The sequence below is a fragment of the Amblyomma americanum genome, chromosome 11 (genome assembly GCF_052857255.1).
Source record: "Amblyomma americanum isolate KBUSLIRL-KWMA chromosome 11, ASM5285725v1, whole genome shotgun sequence".
Taxonomy (NCBI): Eukaryota; Metazoa; Arthropoda; class Arachnida; order Ixodida; family Ixodidae; genus Amblyomma; species Amblyomma americanum.
The window spans coordinates 36457942-36476961 of NC_135507.1; the positions used below are offsets into that span (position 1 = coordinate 36457942).

At 45.1% G+C, this 19020-nt stretch overlaps 1 protein-coding gene across 1 annotated transcript; it reads left to right on the forward strand.

Annotated features, from left to right (window-relative positions):
- The first annotated feature begins 4175 nt into the window (after positions 1-4175).
- Positions 4176-16641, forward strand: LOC144109554 (lysosomal Pro-X carboxypeptidase-like). Its single transcript, XM_077642379.1, has 9 exons — positions 4176-4268; positions 7128-7268; positions 7812-7913; positions 9731-9912; positions 10565-10722; positions 12396-12565; positions 13566-13721; positions 14281-14468; positions 16388-16641. Exons 1-9 carry the CDS (start codon positions 4176-4178, stop codon positions 16590-16592), a joined length of 1395 nt encoding a protein of 464 aa, XP_077498505.1. The 3' UTR covers positions 16593-16641.
- Positions 16642-19020: the final 2379 nt, after the last annotated feature.

The window sequence follows — 19020 nt, forward strand, 5'->3', positions numbered from 1 at the left end:
TACGTCGGGTGTGACGCGTGCTCACCCGCTATCACGTGACCTGTACCCCAACTGCCTCGGTAGCCAATAATGAAGCGCCGCAGCAGCCACTTTGCACAGAGCGGAAACAATTCCACTTCTCACAGGTAGGTGCATGAACCGCAACCCCTCCCTTTGACGCCGGTGAACAGCGTGCGGGAACTTTTGATTGCCTCCAGGCTGCCGTTTATGCAGGTGCGTAGACCGGTTTACCGTGGAATTCAGTATGGCTTCTGTGAAAATGTGGTGAATTCCACGCGTCCCCATGAAGCGACGGCCGCCAAATGCGAATAATAATAATAATTGGTTTTTGGTGGAAAGGAAATGGCGCAGTATCTGTCTCATATCGTTGGACACCTGAACCGCGCCGTAGGTAAGGGATAAAGGAGGGAGTGAAATAATAAAGGAAGAAGAGGTGCCGTAGTGGAGGGCTCCGGAATAATTTCGACCACCTGGGGATCTTTAACGTGCACTGACATCGCACTGCACACGGGCGCCTTAGCGTTTTTCCTCCATAAAAACGCGGCCGCCGCGGTCGGGTTCGAACCCGGGAACTCCGGATCAGTAGTCGGGCGCCCTAACCACTGAGCCACCGGGGCGGGGCACATGTTAAACTGCAAACACACTCTTGCGCTGTGAATTTCACATCGTCGTCTTCAAGGGGCACACACCCGCTATTAAACAGACATAGCTTAGCCTCCGCGGAAACGAATTACGATAGCGGATCTCCGTATCGCGCTGTTCTAAACCTCTCAAATAGCTGTAGCTTCACCAGACGGAGCAAGGAAGCAAAGGTCGCGGTGCTCCTTGCGTGTACGCGCATTTCTTTCTTCTTAGCGCTGATGTTACGACCGACTACCAATACAAAAGCTAGCTCCGCTGTCTGTTCTACGACCTGTTACTTTCCGGTACCTTTGCTTTTATGCCGACAAACATCAATCATACGGTTTTTTCTCATCCTCATAACTGATTGTTCTTTTCTTGGAACAACGTGTACGCTAGTCAGGTGCGGTGATTGAGCGGCTGTGGAGGTCTAGGCCTCGACGTGATGTTACTAACTGAATTTTCGGGCGCGGCGGCAGCGTTTATATACGGTCGAAACGCGAACACACCCGTGCAACGAGGTTTCGGTAAGCGTTGAGCTATCCGAAGGGCTCCAAACTAATGCCTATACCTTTTATACGTTGTGCCCCGTTGTCTTTGGGGTTGAAAATTATATGAAGGTAAGTAACAATTCCGGCAGTCTGCTTCGCTTAACTGTATTAGTAACAGTGGAACCTCGTTATTTTGTACTTGCTTAACTGGAACTTTATTCGGACCTCTGGCTTTGCTCTTACGAACATCATATTTGGTAAAAACACTTACTCTGATTTGAAATACGTATAATTAGGATAATCTGAACAATTTTCTATAACGTTTCGGGTTACATGTTAGCAGGGTCGACTCGAGGGCCGAGTGATATGATGGTGACCTGCCTTCATATGTTTTCCGAGCCCTGTTCTACGACAGCAGTGCGACTGCGTCTCAGGTCTACGGTTTGATATAGTGGCGGAAGTTTATTTCAAAACATACCCCAAAATATTTCAGGCATCTGACATGTCCAAGCCGGAGATGTCAGTACAAAATAAGATGACAAATAATAAGACAGAACGAATACGTCATATAATACTACGTTTGTAATTAAAATAAAAATTGTAGAGCTAATCTTGCCGGCTTAGCGCATTAAGCCGTAAGATAAATCCCAGCTGTGCTAATGCGAATCAGCGCAATCTGATCAGGACACCCGTCTACTCTCACCCACTTCATTTCTCTCTTCCCTTCTGCACTTCCCTTCTTTCCTTCCTTCGCTGTCCCCAAAAAGTAGGGAGGGGATCTACCTCTCTCTACGTGACAAGTGGAGGCCATTTTATTGATTTGCCTTAATTAAATTAAGATAACCAAACTTAAACGGAATTCAATTAGGTTTAATTGAAATTGATTTACTAAGTAATTGAGATCTTACGTAGGTTCACTGTAGATTCCTCTGTAGACCACAGGAGTAAGTGGCTAAACCGCAGCTTAAGATTTTTAGCAGTAAAAAAAGCAAAGCTGAGCACATCAGAACTTTAAGTAAAGGACGATAAAAATGGTGAATTAGACAAATTTGTTTATCAAATATCAAATTCTAAAAGACATTTCAAATACTAGCGGGAAGGCACAGCGCCTATTACTCAGTAATAAGCATTTCTTAGCACCATAGCGTTAAAGGCCCCGTTCCCCACAAAATCCGGTGCCGGCGTTTTGAGCGAAAAATCACGAGCATGGCTCTGGCAGGTGGTCTTCAGAGGGCAACCTAGGTAACGTGACCTTGCGACGTCAACTCAACCTTCCCACATGATAGTGAACAAACTGCCAAATGTGGCAGGTGGCAGTTAATTCAATGATTGGTCGCTCTGGAAGAGCAACCTGGGTATCACAGGGCCCACCGCTGGGAGCACCTGCCATCGCAGGGCAGTGACGCGTCGCTTAACCGCTGCACCACTGCGCCAGGAGGGGCGTGAGAATTGAATTTATGATTGTGAAGTTGAGAATGACCTTCGGCATATATGAGAACTAACCGATTAGGCTATCGCGTCATACCCGTATGGCGGGCGTTAAGTGTATCCTATAATTTTTTGTTACCTCTATTACATTTACCAGCAGCGATAAAATTATTGCTGCAAAATAAATTAGATCGAGGTGCTAGAGACAAACAGTTGATTCTATACTGCCGATCCTCCTGAACGGATTGAAAAATTCCTGTTTGCAGCGCTAATGCTTAGATGTGAAAGAAATTTTATTTTAAGGCATTAACCAAAAAACTTTATTAACAGGAGACTCCAAAAATCCCAATATTGCTATACCTGGACTAGCATTGTGATCTCAATAAATTTGTCTTAGTTTATTGGTGCGCCCGAAAGCGCGTAATTTAACACAGTTCGTCTCATTTGTATAGGAGGTGTATGCTCACAAGCAATTAACGGTGCCTCTTACCCGCTGACTGCCATACGCTTACAGCGTGAGCCACCAGGTGTTAGGTACATTTAATAACTGCTCAACAGTCCCTTAGTGCTAGTTTTTACCACAAACTATACGTCTGCGTTAGTAACTGATCGTTTACGCGTACTTTGCCAGCCAGACGCTAAGACTCAACCCACAGAAAATAGTCTGGCCGGTTACAGAGCCCGCGGGCCTGGGAACTGGTTTTCGGAGGGCCGAGATAAGTGATCCGTCACGAAAGACGAGGCCCCACTTAGAGTCATTATGTCATGTGTGTGCGTGTTTGCACTCACAGATCGGCAATAAGATTCCAGAATGTACTTAGATGTTTACATTCGTCTATGTTTGCGCGTGTGATGCCTTAACGACTGGCACAGTGGGTCAGTAGAGTGCGACCATGGAGCTGCCTCTTTGCTTAACCTATAATAGCTGGCCATATGCACCTCGAGCACCGGTTGTAGGGGGCGCTACTGAAGTTCCCCTAGCGGCAGGCCTCGGGAGCCGCAGGCGGGCAGCTAGCCGCGGGTAGGGCCCGGCCCGGTGCGGTTTGTCTCCTTTCATGCGATACTGCCATGAATATAAAAAAAGAAAAGATTAAAATTTGCGAAATTGAATGCAGCCTGCAAAAACCTTGCGGGGAACCTTCAAATCGCGCTAGACTGTACACTGTTCTTACCGTCCTATTCTGGCCTTTCGTGCTTCTCTATTTTTTTTCTGTTGTAAGTTCAGAGCTTAAATACTGCTTTGAGGATTATTTTTTTTGTTCTGATCGAACAAATAAAGGAATAATATCACACGTATGACAGTTCACTGGCTGCCAAAAAGTTGTCAGCGCGTTCAGAACCGCGACACAAACGCACCTCGCGTGAACGCCGTAACGACACGGCATGGCGATGCAGGAAACAGGTTCCGTACAAGGAGTGAGCAAGTGCCGATACAAGCGGACGCAAATTGACCCAGGATGCGCCCCCTAATGGGAAAGGATGTTACCGTTACCTGCTCTCGATTCTCCGTGTCGACGGACGTTGCGTCTCGGCCGGCATCCACGCGCCGTTCCTCAAGGCAGTAGGCCCGTTTGTCAAGACGAGTCGTTCGGACAAGTGGACGCTGTGTTATCCGCCGCACTCCCGAGGACAAAAATGCTAATTTTCGCTGGACTACTCGTTTTTCACTTGCCGCTGACGGCGTCGAACGCCGAGCAGAAATACAGAGTCGCCTATTTCAAGCAGAAGGTGAGTGATTGTGGCGGATTCAGGCTACGATGTTTCTTTTTTGGGCAACTGTGAGTTGGTGGAGAGCTCTGGTAGAACGTTTTATGGTACACTGGGGGTCTCCTCGTTGTCATTAGGACACTCGTGCAAGTCCTCACGTTTGTGGTTGCGAAAATATGCCCCTAGTTTCGCGTAACTAGGGGCGCCAAGTTAATGATGGGCAGCATTAGCGAGATTCCTCAAAGGACTGACATTTCGAGAGCGCATTACGAAGATCATTATCACTAGAGACAGTTTTTCGGCAGTATAGACCGAACATTCAATTGAGGGAGATGTTGGTAAGCTTAGCGCCCATGCAATGTGCGGCGACACCAAGAACCGTGCTTTACGAGGAAAATATCAAACCAAACTGGGACGTAAACAATATTATGCAGATCAGGGTTTCAAAGTTAAAAAGTATTTAAAAATGGTTTTGAGGAAAGGAAATTGTGCAGTAACTGTTTCACATATCTCTGTGGACACCCGAACCGCACCGTAAGAAAAGGGATAAGGGAGGGAGTAAAAGAAGAAAGGAAGAAAGAGGTGCCGCAGAGGAAGTCTCTGGAATAATTTTGACCACCTGGGGATAACCAGCCACGGTAGCTCAGTGTTAAGACGCTCGGCTACTGAGCCGGAGTACACGGGTTCGAACCCGACCGCGGCGGCCGCGTTTGAATGGAGGCGAAACGCCAAAGCGCCCGTGTGCTGTGCGATGTCAGTGTACGTTAAAGATCCCCACGTGGTCGAGATTAAAAAAAAAATAGATATTTCACTCTCAACTTTCGTGGTCGTCACCAACTAGCGCCATCTGTCAGCCACCAGCAGCGAACACCGTTTATATAAATGAAATATTTTAATTTGTAAGTAAGAGAAAGCTAAAGAGGCTTTTAAGATGTCACGCGAAGATGTTGATACTGATGGCCTACTCTTTAGACGCGCTGCCAAATTTGACTTACGAAGTGCTTCTTGTGCTCGCAAACACTAGTTCCTACGGCGACAAGAAATCAATGGGGTGTTAAACATTCAAAATTCCCGCGGTTTTTTTCCGGCTTGGCGCCAGCAGCACGTGGTTGGTGGCAGCCGCTAAAACCGGAAGCGCTTGTACGCATTTTCTGGGTTAGTCTCAGGAAGAAATCTGTTGTTGCGAGTGCGGCATAACGCAATACTTACCAGCAGGTGTGACCTCTCAGAATCATTTCAATGCAAACGAGATTTTGGTTTAAAGTAAGGTTGTGATTATTATTTAATTATAATTGCGCGAAAGTACAGGATTATCCAAAAAGGCCCCATAGGTAGCGTGTTAGGTGCGCACGAAGAAGCTTTTTCTCAGGCACTTCCCCTCAGAAAAGTCGAGCATTAGGACAGGGAAGGTTTGTAACCGTGGGAAACCAGTAGGTGGTGATCGAACCTCACAGATGCCGAATATTGGGCGTATGCTAACAATGGCAACTAAATGTTTGCTGTATTTAACAATGAAAAACATGGTATAATGACGAAATGAGGTGAAATAATGAATTATAACTGCTATGGGAATCTTGATACAATAAATTAGTTACGCACTATATATCGAAAATTGACCATTAGTAACTAAGCTTGCTGCTAAATTTCAATGCCCAGTGGTTAACGTATTGCACAGTGGAGTTCATGCATCCGTTAGCTGAATTTTGTTCTTTAAATTTGTGGTAAATAAAGTCAAATGAAGCATTGAAAAACCATAATTCTCCGCCGACATGCCTTTAGAACAGTATTAATTTAATTAGTAGCTCCACTTGCATTAATTACAGTTATTACCTGTTCGGAGATTAACGTGTGTTTTACAAGAGGTAACTCTTCTTTATATTGCGTTGACAAATGAAAGATTTACGTAGGAAAAACATCGTACAATGACGAAATGAGGTGAAATAATGAATTAAATCTGATATGGGATTCTTGAAACGATAAATAATTACGCACTATATATCGAAAATTGACCATTAGTCTTAACATAACATAGCAATTCATTCTTAGATAACTTAAAATAGCAACGTATTCTCTCTAAAGCCATTGGTAGACAATGAGTACGTCCTGTATGAAATTGTCATGGAAAAGTATTGTGGAAAACATCTAAACAGCCAACAAAAAACAAAAGCAGTTTACTGCGGCGCTCGTTAAACCACCTAATATTTACCTATATTTCGATTTTGTAGTGACTTTATTAGTAGGGGCTCTAGTGATATGATTACGGGTTCTTGGTATTACATAAGAACCCCGATCTTCTGAGAAAATCCTTCAGTATAGAGACTAATACACCGAACTACAGATGAAAGATGCCCATTAAGCACGCCGTTCTATTTTACTCAGAGCGAAGTTCGTAAGAAATTTTACATTCTGAAGAGTTGCTTATCAGTACCGTGCAAACCTACAAATGTTATCAACATATTCTGCCAGTGTCCTCTTGTGGGTCCTTATCTTCGAGCTTTTCGAACGAGAGTTCACATTGTGAAAAGCAATAGGAAGGTGAACGAGTGGTGAGACGTTGGAAGATAGAGAGAAAAAAAAAAACTAGTGACTGTCAGGAAACAAGAAGTATCCGACAGTATTTCAGGTGAAACTGGGAATAATGAAACAGCTTGGGAAGGACTTGTAATACGTAGAAAAGATAAACCTCGGTAAATCGAAGTTTGAAGTGGAAGTTTGTGCGTCAAATGAGTCAAAACGAGTAGTCGGGGCAATGCGGTTTGAAAATCCGCATGAATTTAAAGCGGACACAGCTGGAGTCGTACTTTGTTTATTAGGTATGGCTTGGACATTGATTATGCAGTTGTTGTTGGTGGTGATGCTGGCTAACTTTTTGTCTCCAAGGTTGACCACTTCAGCTTCAGCAATAAGGACACATTTCGCCAGCGCTACCTCGTCTACGAGAATCACTGGAACCAAAATGGCGGTCCCATATTTTTTTGCACAGGAAGCGAAATGAACGTCGAGGTCCTAGCTAACCAAATGGTAAGCACCTTTACCTTACCTAACATATTCGAACAGGAGCACGTTTGAACCAAATCCACATCAACACTGGGGACAGTGATGTCAAATTTTCATCGACGGGGGGAAGGAGGTGAGGGACGTCCAGGGCTAAATACAGCACCTGTATAAATATGGCTGAGACGTTGTAACTACCTGTATTACGCAAAAAAGACAAAAAAGACAATTTCCGAGCACAACATTTTGCTGCGTGAAGACCTTTTTCTCTCCCCTGAGTTTTTCCACACGCTAGTTGCAAATTATTTGCGGTTCAAAAAGCCCCAGCTTCAGAACTGCTTTATTTACAGAGTAAACATTTACGCCCGCATTTGCATACCCATATATGAAACCTATATGAGGAAATAAGAGCTTGCGGTCCGCAACATGAAGAATTAATAAATAAATTAATTAATCTTGACAGACCTCGAATAGTGAACGCAGCATTGAGGCCCAGGGTACTGCACAGGCTGTTCAGCTGTTATATACAAAAAATGAATAAGTCGAAGCTTGTGATGTTCTTTATTTCAGGGAATAATGTACGACTGGGCACTGGACTTCAAAGCTATGCTTGTATTCGCGGAACACCGCTACTACGGGGATTCGCTGCCATACGGAGAACGGTCATTCACGGTAAGTCTAGGGCTCCCATGTACAGCTACATGTCGTCTTGCAAAATAACATTGATGTTAAAAGAACGCAAAAAAGTGCCACGAAGAGCGCTGACACACACAAAAATTTAACTTCTATATTTTTTTTATCCCATCTTAGGCTCGGCTTGATGCGTTTTCAACCCTCCGTACGCCGTCCTTTCCCGTGGCGCCTTAATCAGGTTTAATGATGCAGTACCAACGTGTCAAGGCATGCTCATCAGTCCAAGTAATAACGGCTGAAACTGCTGACACCACAGTGGCGTAAATATGTACAGGATTAAAGCTACCGGACGATGACGAGGTTTGCTGTTATGTAGGAGGCCAATGCCTGTTTTGAAGAAACAGACGCCCACTACGCACTTTTTAAAGAAATAATCGCCATTTTTTTTACTTTATACTTCTGGCTGTAATATGAAGAGTCCACTTATAAGAACTTCGGAAACAGTGAGCACAATCAGCGCGACTGTCAGGTTCGTTATAAGTGGGTTAGACTATCGCATGCCTCCCTTAATCATGTATGATAAAGAGATAGCATATGAGAAATTAATGAATTATGGTTAACGCGAAACTCCTTTATGAAAAGCCAGCTGGTACCTTCCAAGCAATGCCTTTCGGAACCGTGCAGTTAGTTGCGAAAATTCAGTGAAGTTATTCATCATTTACTTTCGAGTCCAATCTCACTTCCAAATCCCGATGCAGATGGCGCAGATGGTGTCCGGGCCATCCCTCTCCTGGCAGAAATGTTACTGCAGTTCCAGAAAGAGATTGAAGCATGAGGGTAGAAGTGATTGAGTTTTCATTGATCTGTTAGAACACAGTACACCTGACTTTTGACAGATAGAAAAGGAAACGGGGAAGTTTGTTTTCTTTCATTAACAGCTAGAAAAAGCAGCACCGGGGTGTCGTGCTTGCCATTAAACTGCCATGACTGGACATCTGACAGATAACCAAACTCTAAATTTTTCTATACTGCTTTAGAACTTCTTAATTTAACCACTCTATAGCGGTTTGATTCAAAGATTTCTAATAGACCATGTGGTTTATTGCCGTTTTTGTCTCCACTGATGACAATTTATAGGTTTATAGGAATATCACTTCCGTTTTGAAGATAATGATTCATCGTATTGTTAGCCGTCCTTGTATAGAAAGCTGCAAGAGATCCCCAGGTGGTCGAAGCTATTCCGAGCCCTCCACTACGGCACCTACCTCTTCCTTTCTTCTCTTAATCGCTCCTTTATCCCTTGCCTTAAATCGCGGTTCGGCTGTCCTCCGAGATACGTGAAGAGCTTCGGCGCCATTTTCTTGCCTAAAAAAACTAATTTATTCGCGTAGCTGGTCATGCTGTGAGGCTAATCACGTACAACGCGCTACTTTGGACGACACATTGTGCCAAATTACAGATATTTTCATTTCTGTTTTTGTTTGGATGCACTGCTGTGAAATAATTTTCCGAACACTGTTGTTCCATTGCGTCTTTACCTTCTGCAGAAAAGCACTTCCAACCATTGGAAATCTATTACAAAAGTGAGAAACGTATCGTGACTCGCGTGCTCTATTGTACGACTACTCACTACTTTCGATTGTAATTTATTTTTCCTTCTCCAGTTTTGTATACCTAAGGGATCTCTTTGGCTGCATTCAGTTTTTTGCTATGTGAACTCTTGATTTAATTCCTATGCAGAATTCATGTGTACGGCTTTTGCGAAACCTCAATTTTATATCTACTAAAGAACAATAAATTTGTTTGAAATTTGCATTTTTTTTCTTCATCCGTCTTACGCGCCTCGCTTGTGACAGTCCAAGGAGAAGCGTGGCTACCTGACGACGGAGCAGGCACTCGCAGACTTCGCGTACCTCATCCAGCACATCAAGTCAACCGCCCCCGGCGCCGATAAGAGCATGGTGGTGACGTTCGGCGGAGGATACGGGGGAATGCTTGCAGCTTGGATGCGCATTCGCTATCCACACCTCGTCAAGGGGTGAGCGACCACACGCTCCTTTTTTGTGCGCACTCGGGGAAGATCATTGGTGACAAATGCACCGTGATTAGCTCCTGGAAAACAAGACGCAGTGTAGAAAATTGCTTTCAGCGTTGTAGTTTCGAGGGCCGGCCGTGCTCTAGAAACACAGCACACAGGTACTGACGGCGCTTAAAATGACGCCGCCACCGCCTGGAAGACGTTGAAGTAGCGAGCGTTAGCCGCCGCCGTGTTGGATTAATTAATGATGTCATCAAATAATTACCATTACTGGCCGACATCTTGGATTTATAAGTGACATCACCAATCAATTACCAATTGGATATATCAGTGACGTCACCAATCAATCACCAGTTGTGTTGTTATAGCGACTTACTATGGCGGCCGGCATCTTGAATTCCTCGGACTTAGAAAATTTGACACCGAAGGGAGGTGGTTGCAGACCCCCAGAAAATCGAGCAACGTGATGAGTAAGAACTATCGCTGTATTTTGTCCAGTCCATGTGTTACTACGGGACATTTAACCCCACATTCCGCCTACCGTCTTTTGTGAACAGCATTGAAAGAGAACACGTTAGCCGTTACACAAGATTGAAGTCCTCAGATTTTTCTGGAATCTCTTTTACACCCCCCTCCCGCTTTCTCTTCGCAGAGCCTACGCGTCCAGCGCGCCCATCGCGTACTACAGCGGCGAAGTGCCATGTGACAAGTTCGCCCGCGCCATCACCGACAGTTACAAGAGCCAATCGCAGAACTGCGCCGCCAGCATACGCAGGTCTTGGGCAATCATGGACAAGATGGCGTACACAGGTGAGCTTCTACTCCATGAGTAAAACGGGCAACTTTGCTCGCGCAGTCCACACGTATACAAAACAATTGTTTAAACTGCCTGCTATATAGGATCCTATAATTTGAAAGCGCTCGGAAGGATAAAGACAAGGACAATAGAACTGGACGGAACAGCCATGTGGCTGGACACATGAACAACCACGTGAAGAACCACGTGATCAGCCACGGCGCCGCTCCGCCGGCAGCTGCTCCGCACCACGTGGTCAACCACGTGACGGCGTGGCGGCGCAGCCACGCTGAAGGCTCGAAATGCTACCGTAATGTAGCTATCGCTACAAAACTGAAGCGGACACTTAAGTTCCGCCTTAAGTGTATAACGCGAAAGCGTTAATGGATCAACGCCTATATACGCGGATTGGTCAGTCTCGACTTCACATCCATAGATCACTGGGAGTCCTCATACCATCGGTGCAGCGATTAAGTGGTGCGCCACTGCCCTGCGATGGCAGGTGCTTCCACCGGCGGGCCTTGTGCGAACCAGGTTGCTCTTCCCGAGCGACCTCTAGCGACGGCCACCTGCCACAATGGGCAGTTTTCTCATAAACCGGTGGACAGATTGTGACGACGCCGCAAGATCGCGTGACCTATGTGTTCCATCTGGATTGCTTCTTCAGAGTTCTTTTCGCTCACAATGCGGACGACGCCGTATTTTCTGCAAAACAGGAGCCTTACCGCTATCGCGTTACAACTCTCCGAAGTTCGCGTCCAAAAACACATTTTCACTGGATTGCAATGGTAGTGACGGTTACGCCACACCTATTTCCTTGTTTTTGCTTATCAGGAGAGCTTCCACTACCTCATGGCACACTTGATGACGACACCTGAAAACAGCCGCTGCCCGATCAGTTATCGCAGAACAATCTATTGCACTTTCTTCAGTGCAGCGTGAGATTAGAAGGGGTATTTTTAAACATTCCCTGCCTTTCCCTCCTCCTCTTTATCTATCTATCTATCTATCTATCTGAAATGTTCTCTGAAACAGTCGGTGTGAGCGCAGGGTGCTATTTACAGATCTGATTATTGCATGGAGGCGAAATAGTCGGCAATAATAGTCAGAATGTCCGCTTGCCTTCTGTCTAAACTCTCTAGTTGTCGAAAAATTACAAGTTTGAAATATCCCTATTGAGTTGCACTCTGTTCTCTACCGAAGACTGCCTTGCTGCCTTAAGCTTCAAGATATTTCGACGTAACAGAAGGGGGGGGGGGGTGGGGGGGGGCGTGCGGGTGTAGACCGCACAGTAGAAGAAAACTTTCACATAAAACTGTTCATTAGGTGGTGTACTCACGAAATCACTACTACTGCTTGCCCATCTTCATTTTTGCAACTTCTGTATGACCATTTTTATCCAATGATTATATACCATGATATTTACTGCATGTATGAGAACCCACCTCTTATGTAATGCCCCTCCGGGGGACATTTAAGGTAATAAACAAAACTCAAATTAACTGAAATGCTGGCTCTAGTCGCTGATGTCTAGGAACGCTTGGCAAGCCTAAACGTGAGCAAGGCAATGACAGAAAACGACTTAAGTGTAATTTTTATATTTTATTTTTAAACAGTAAGCATTTTATTTTGTTCGCACATATATAGTCAAGGAAGCGTTCTTGTTCTTTTACCTTCTTTTCCGCAGATGACGGGCTGAGCTTCCTGACAGAGGCGTTCCACTCGTGTCAGCGGCTGACGAAGGACAGCGTCCCGCATCTCTACCACTGGCTGAAGGAGGCCTACCAGACCATGGCCATGCTCGACTACCCCTACGACACCGAATTGTTCGGCAAGCTGCCAGCGAATCCAGTCAAGGCAAGGGAACTCCCCTAGTCTCATACCCAATGCTCGATGAATGCGTTAAACGTTAGGAAGTTTGCTGTTTTATTAGTGTTGTGCAAGTATATATTGTGCTTACAAGGAAGTTGAACAAGAAATGTAGGGGACACTTTGCCTAAGGTGCGTAGATGGTGGGAGACCCGTAGGTGGAGAGATGCATTTTTACCGGTTGGTGCCGGCAAGGTACCCAAATCTAAAGGGGGAGGGGGTGGGGGTGTGGGCTTCATGCTCAGGGAACTTTCGTCGAAATAGGACTATAATGCTAACGCAGGAACACCACCTTGCAGCCTTCAGCTTCGAGCTATCCCTCCTAGCTGGGATGACAAGCGGGTACATACAGCGTGCTAGAAGAAAGCTTTCACATAAAACTGTTGATTAGGCGACGATGGTGACGAGCAAACTGCGCTGTCGTCGGAATCAGAGGAAGCGCCGCTCTCTGCCGCGCTCTTGTTAAAAATAACACAGGACGAATAAAAGCCGGGTTGTAGAGCTGTGATGTGAAACACCTTGCCATCTTCTTGAACAGTGCGTTGCAAGTAAGGTTTGAACGGTTCATGGTTTGCGGCCGAAAAGCATTAAAGTTGCGCATCGCCATTAAAGAATGGAAAAGTTCGGTCACCCGGCGTGGTGATCGTCGGTATGAAACCCGCGCGTCTTCTCTTTTCGTTTCCATAATTTCTGCGTAACTAACCTAACTACTTAGCTCGCCAGCTTAGTTTCTTTCTTTCCCAGCTAAGCAGAACGTATCAAAATGTCTACCTTGACTAATTCGTGTGGTTGCGAGCAGAAGTGTGAATCAAATGCGTCCGCGTCATTTATTTTTGAACCATTAAACAAGGAGGTGCTGAGAATATCTCATGGAGGAACACCGCTGCTTAAGAACAATTCTCATCGCTTCAGTAATGCTGCCAAGTTAGTTGAAAAGATGCTGATTGGTTTCGCCTGGGGGACTAATTATAACTTCCCCTTAACCCAGGAAGCCTGCCGGTTCCTATGGAACCCGTTGCAGACGGGTGAAGACCTCATACGAAGCCTGCACAAGGCGGCATCTATCCTGTACAATAGCTCCGGAAACGCTGCCTGTTACAGCATCGACGGTAACGTTGGAGTACATGCCGGCTGGATGTTCCAGGTAAATAAATCATGCCAGTGTCGCATGTTCTCTACGATAACAGTAACAACGATCATTAGGATATTTACTGAATTGGAATTTAATGGGCAGCTCTTGACTCCTTAACTATGGTAGAAGCAAAAGTATTCAAGCGTGCGATGAATAATCATTGTCTTTGAAAAAAAAAAAAAAAACGTTTGTAGGATTCAATGACAAAAACATCGTTAACACCTTCGAAACCCCAGGAAAACAGAGGAACTGACAACGCGAAATGAGAAGCCTCTGATGCCTCCTAGACCTGGCCAATCTCAGACGTCAGAGTACTGCCTGAATAGGTCAGAGAGGCTCGAAAATGGCACACCGTGCAATTGCTTAAATCAAATTTATCTCAATCTATACTTGCTAGCAATACGATGCGGAAAGCTATCGATGTATGGAAAGCAAGTGAGGTGAAGGGATATCTAGATACAGGAGTGACGAGTCGGTATTCCTTGGGGTGCCTAAACGGAATCAAAGCCGGAACGACATTCGTGTTTCCGACATTTAGTGACAGGTGGAATTTTCCGACCCGTGTTCGCAGACGTGCACGGAACTCGTGATGCCAGAGTGCTCCAACGGTGCAGAAGACATGTTCCAGCCTAAAAAGTGGGACATAAGAAAGCTGGCGAAGAGGTGCAGGCAGCGGTTTGGCGTGACTCCCAACCCTGGGCGGCTGAAGATGCTGTACGGTGGGAGCGACCTGCGGGATGTCTCTAACGTGATATTCACGTGAGTCACCTCCTCTCAATGCCGGTAAGGTGTTGACTTGCTGAGCAAGAGGTCGGATGTTCGGTTCCTGGGGCACGGCGGCCGGATTTTGAAGATAAAAAGCAATGTGACAACTAGAATCGCGACGTTAATTCAACAAAATAGAACCTGAAATTGCCTCGTGCACTAAACCTTTAGTACACATGCTGACGCTAAATTAGGGGGTCGTGGGTTTTGATCCAACTGGCGGCATGTGGTTGTGTTTTATTTTGCTTTCTAATCAATTACGTTTAAGTGATAAAATAATTACACTATTTATCTCCCAATGATCAACGGTAGAAGTAAAAACAAAAAAAAACAAAATAGAAACATTCTCCTAGGCTGCTTGGTCTCGGTGGCTACTGGCTTCCTTCATACGTATGTCATAACGAGTCCCTTATTTCCTTTCCTCAGTTGCTCGTAGTTATTTTTACAGATCTAGCGAAGGTTCTTGACAAAGACGTGATAGCGCTTGCCATGTTCGCCGCCAAAACGAGTCAACTACCCGTGCCTTTCGCCTGTACCTCGAACTTTGCATAATCTTGGTCATTGTGTTAGGCACGCGGTAGCGACAAGTAGGAGGGAAACGCCTTGAAACGCCACTCAAGATATAATCCTGAAACGTTTGCATGGTGTGGCATCCCGCGCGCCTGCGTACTACCAGCCGATGCAGTTCCAATAAACACGCCACTGGCGACGTGGCCCGTCTGTCACGTTGCGGGAGTCACGGTTGTCGCGCTCCGAACGCTGTATACGGACACGGGAGGCAAGAGCTGTAAAAGTGGGGCGGGGCGAACAGAGGACGAACGCGGTCGGGACGCTTTCAGTAAATGCTCTACGCGACAACATGCTGAAGCCTGTCTCACCATAAAGCACTCGTTGTAACCCTGCCAAAATAGAAACGCAATCGAACGCAATCGTCACACACTGACGCGTGGCAGCAGCAGCATTCAAAGCAAACGCACCAACGGACAAAACAATTTGGACAAGCTACAGCGCTGATCATCCGCCCGCATTACCACGGGTGCAATCGCCTTTAAACTTTATCTGCTGTGCGTTATATTCACATAATGCACTGTGTATCATACTCACTTATATTAATATATAATGGACATATGTAATGTCTATAATGCCCATAGACATATCAGCTATGCCGTCTGGGTGGCTCAGTGGTTATGGCACTCATCTGCTGACCATAAAGACGCTGGTTCGATGCCGGCCGCCGCGGTCGAATTTTGATAGAGGCGCTATTCTCTGCGAGTTCAGTGTACGTCAAAGAACCCCAGGTGGTCAAAATTTCCGGAGCCCTTCACTGCGGCGTCCCTCGTAGTCTGAGTCCCTTTCGGACGTTAAACCCTCATAAGCTATAAACATACCAGCTATGTGCCGAACGTACTGCGATTCTCAGATCCGGATACACAAATTTTCGAATGTTTTAAAATGGACACTTTCTTCTACTCCGTCGTACTTGTAATCATGTGCCTGCTTTCTCTCAAATATTCTTCTCTTGTGGCGGGTTACCCAGTGGCGTTGATACGCAGGCACGTGCAATTTATTCACTTGAGCAGTAAATCCAAAGACGTACCTTATTGAAATGTCTCACAATAGCTTGTGTTAACGCATATTTAGTAATTTCTTCCTGGGGTGTTATTTTAGTCTATACTGCTTGATATTTTTGTTTTTGATGCCTGTTATTAACTGAATATCCTATTAGTGTGCCAGACTATGACACCTCCTTCTCTAGCCAACCTCTGTAATCACTTTTAATGCAACGAAACACACGATTTCATTTCATTTTAGTATAAGCATGACAGCTGGGAATCCGTTCGGATCACCAATGCTAGCGTGGTGGAGCGCTAGGTATTTGCCTGTCTCACGTTCCGTTTCTATTGGGCATGCAGGAACAACCTGAGGGACCCGTGGTACTACGGTGGCGTGCTGTCGGGCACTGAGACCACGACGTCGATCGCGGTACGCAACGCAGCCCATCTGCTCGACCTGCGGACTCCGAACGACCACGACCCCGTGTCAGTGGCCTGGGCCAGGACTCGCGCCAAGGGCACCCTTTGGCGCTGGCTCAGACCGAAGCTGGATTTCTTCGGATAGGGACTCTCGCGTACTGATCAAAGTCCCCTTTGACCTTTTGACATCGGACATCACGGCCTCCTGACCAACGAGTCTTTCCAGCCCCGTATCAACTTTAATAGGGAAGCTTAATAGCAATCAAAGCTCTATGCAAGGTCAATGCATACGCTTGAATCGACGTTAAGGCTACGATCATTTTATATTTCCTTGACAGGAGTTTTGTGAGTTCGTTTCGAGGCACTCCCCAGCATGGCATAGAAGTGAAACCCGTCAGTCTATAATGCCCAAAGTAGAGCCCACGGTCATTGCTCACCAATATTTTTTCTTATGTTTTTGTGGAATATTTTTCATTCTTGTACAGCCTTATTCATTGCTTTATTTTCTTCGTGCAACTTCTGTTTTTGTCTCCGCGGCCCTTTTAGTTCATTTTTATTAATTATTGCGAAATCCTATGGTTTGCTGACTTCTCCCGAGAAGGATTGGGAAGATAAAAAGAAAAAGAACGAGAAAATGACAGCATAGTACGAACATAGCTCTGCAACGAAGTCAGTCTACGAAAACATGTACGGTAATAAATTATTCCAGCACTTTTCCAACCTTATGACATTTAAGTTCTTGTAAATAAAATAAGCAAAAATAAACATCACACAAATGCTTCTTAACTAAAGACTGGTGCCCATGCTTCACTTGGTGTTCTTCGTTAGTTACAAACAAACGCTGTAAAGTCATACTGTTTGCAAGGCTTTTCCAGAGGCTGTGTTTGAAAAAAAAAACCGGAATTAGTGATATCTGCTAAGTTTTTAATTCTGTGATCTGTTGTGCATGCTTCTACAGCGAGTACAAATGCTGAAAAGTGGTACAAACATTTCTAGAGTCACAATTAGGTATTTTGAGAACGCAACTGTGGCATGCTTATCAGCCGCTAACAAAAAATTTGTGAAAATTAGCCATAGAAATTAACAAAACCTTTAAAGGACGTCCTGAAAATTCCGTAAACAAGAACCTTATTCCAGATCGTTCCCAAGTCTGACACCACCCTGCCACCGTGGAGTTTTTTGACCGGCTGGTAGAGGGCTTAATAAGTGTACACCAGAATTGTCTCATGAATATGCAAGTGTTCGGTAATCCTACTCTTCTAGTGTGAATAGCTGTCGTTGTTTCTGCTTATGTATTCGAGTCTCCAAATTGCTGCAGATTTCTAAACATGTGAAAGTGTCATAAAACAGGTCCTTGTTTTTAGAGAGATGGGGAATGTGTTGAAACGACTAGTTAGGAAAAAAGAGGGAGGAATCGGGGCTTCGCCATCTACTCTGAGAGAATAGAAAGTTGAGAGACCTCGAAAAGCAATGACCATTCTGGCAGCTACGAGTTCAAAGTACTGAGGTCAGTTTGAAGCCCCCGAAGTGATCTTCTGAACACCACGGAAAATTCATGCGGCTTTTTCTGCTGTTACTTCAACCTCCCTGTAATCTTCTATTTGACAGACCTATGTTTGCTGCCATCTGGTTTTGCTCCGAGTAACGAATGCATGTTCGCGAAATTCGTATTTTGCCGCGCTGAAAAGGCGCAGCGTTCATTGTGCGCTATTGTCGATAGATGGCAGCGAGGTGACTAAAACTTCGCGGTCAATTCGAAACGGTAAACAACGGACCTGTTGCGTAAGGCCTGTGGACGCATAAGTAATGTAGAGTCTGATAATTATCTGAAGTGAGGTTTCACACTGCGGAGCGAGATAAAGAAACAACAACATTGTGGACAATAAAAGCGGCATTCTTAAACAGCGGAGATTACTCTTATATTTTACATGAGTGATTTCGCTGGACTCGGTTCGAACGCGTAAAGACCTATGAGTTTTCATTGTAGCGTATAGTCTGATAGCGACGTGTAAGTGTTTATTAAATATACCATTAAGAGCGCCTTTCACAAAAATACATCAATAACCATCTTTTCTCACCTACACACCAAAACAAGAAGTCTAAAGTTTGTACCCTGTTTGCAGGAACCGTTCATTTTTCATATCGTCTTTACAGACTTGGTCAAAGGTATTCAGGCCAAAGTACTTTCGCTTGAGCCGAGAAATGGAGCCATCACGGTACAATTAAATACCAAAGGGGTATTGAAATGCTAGGATGAGGTTTATTCTTGGGGTAGAAAAAGCTTGCCGCTCGACAATGTTCCCGTACGCACAGCTTTCAAGGAACATTCATTCCATTACAAGCGAACGCTGTGGCCTGAAGACTTTTGACGGGAGGTGTACTTCAAACGTAAACGAGTTGCGGCCAATATTACTCATGCATATGTAATCTCGAATGCCTATAATGTGCTGCGCCAGAGTTAGTTTTAGAAAAACCGAGTACAGTTTTTGTATACACAGATAAAGTTCGGAACAGTGTACGTTCCATCTTGAGTTTGTTTACTAGGGCGTTGATTTTTGGGAATTGTGGAACCC

What these genes read in the sequence shown, in the direction of transcription:
- LOC144109554 (XM_077642379.1), top strand. Translation starts at nt 4,176, where the DNA reads ATGCTAATTTTCGCTGGACTACTCGTTTTTCACTTGCCGCTGACGGCG. An exon ending in AGGTCCTAGCTAACCAAATG is followed by an intron (nt 7,269 to 7,811) that starts GTAAGCACCTTT and finishes TCTTTATTTCAG; the next exon opens with GGAATAATGTACGACTGGGC. An exon ending in ACGGAGAACGGTCATTCACG is followed by an intron (nt 7,914 to 9,730) that starts GTAAGTCTAGGG and finishes CGCTTGTGACAG; the next exon opens with TCCAAGGAGAAGCGTGGCTA.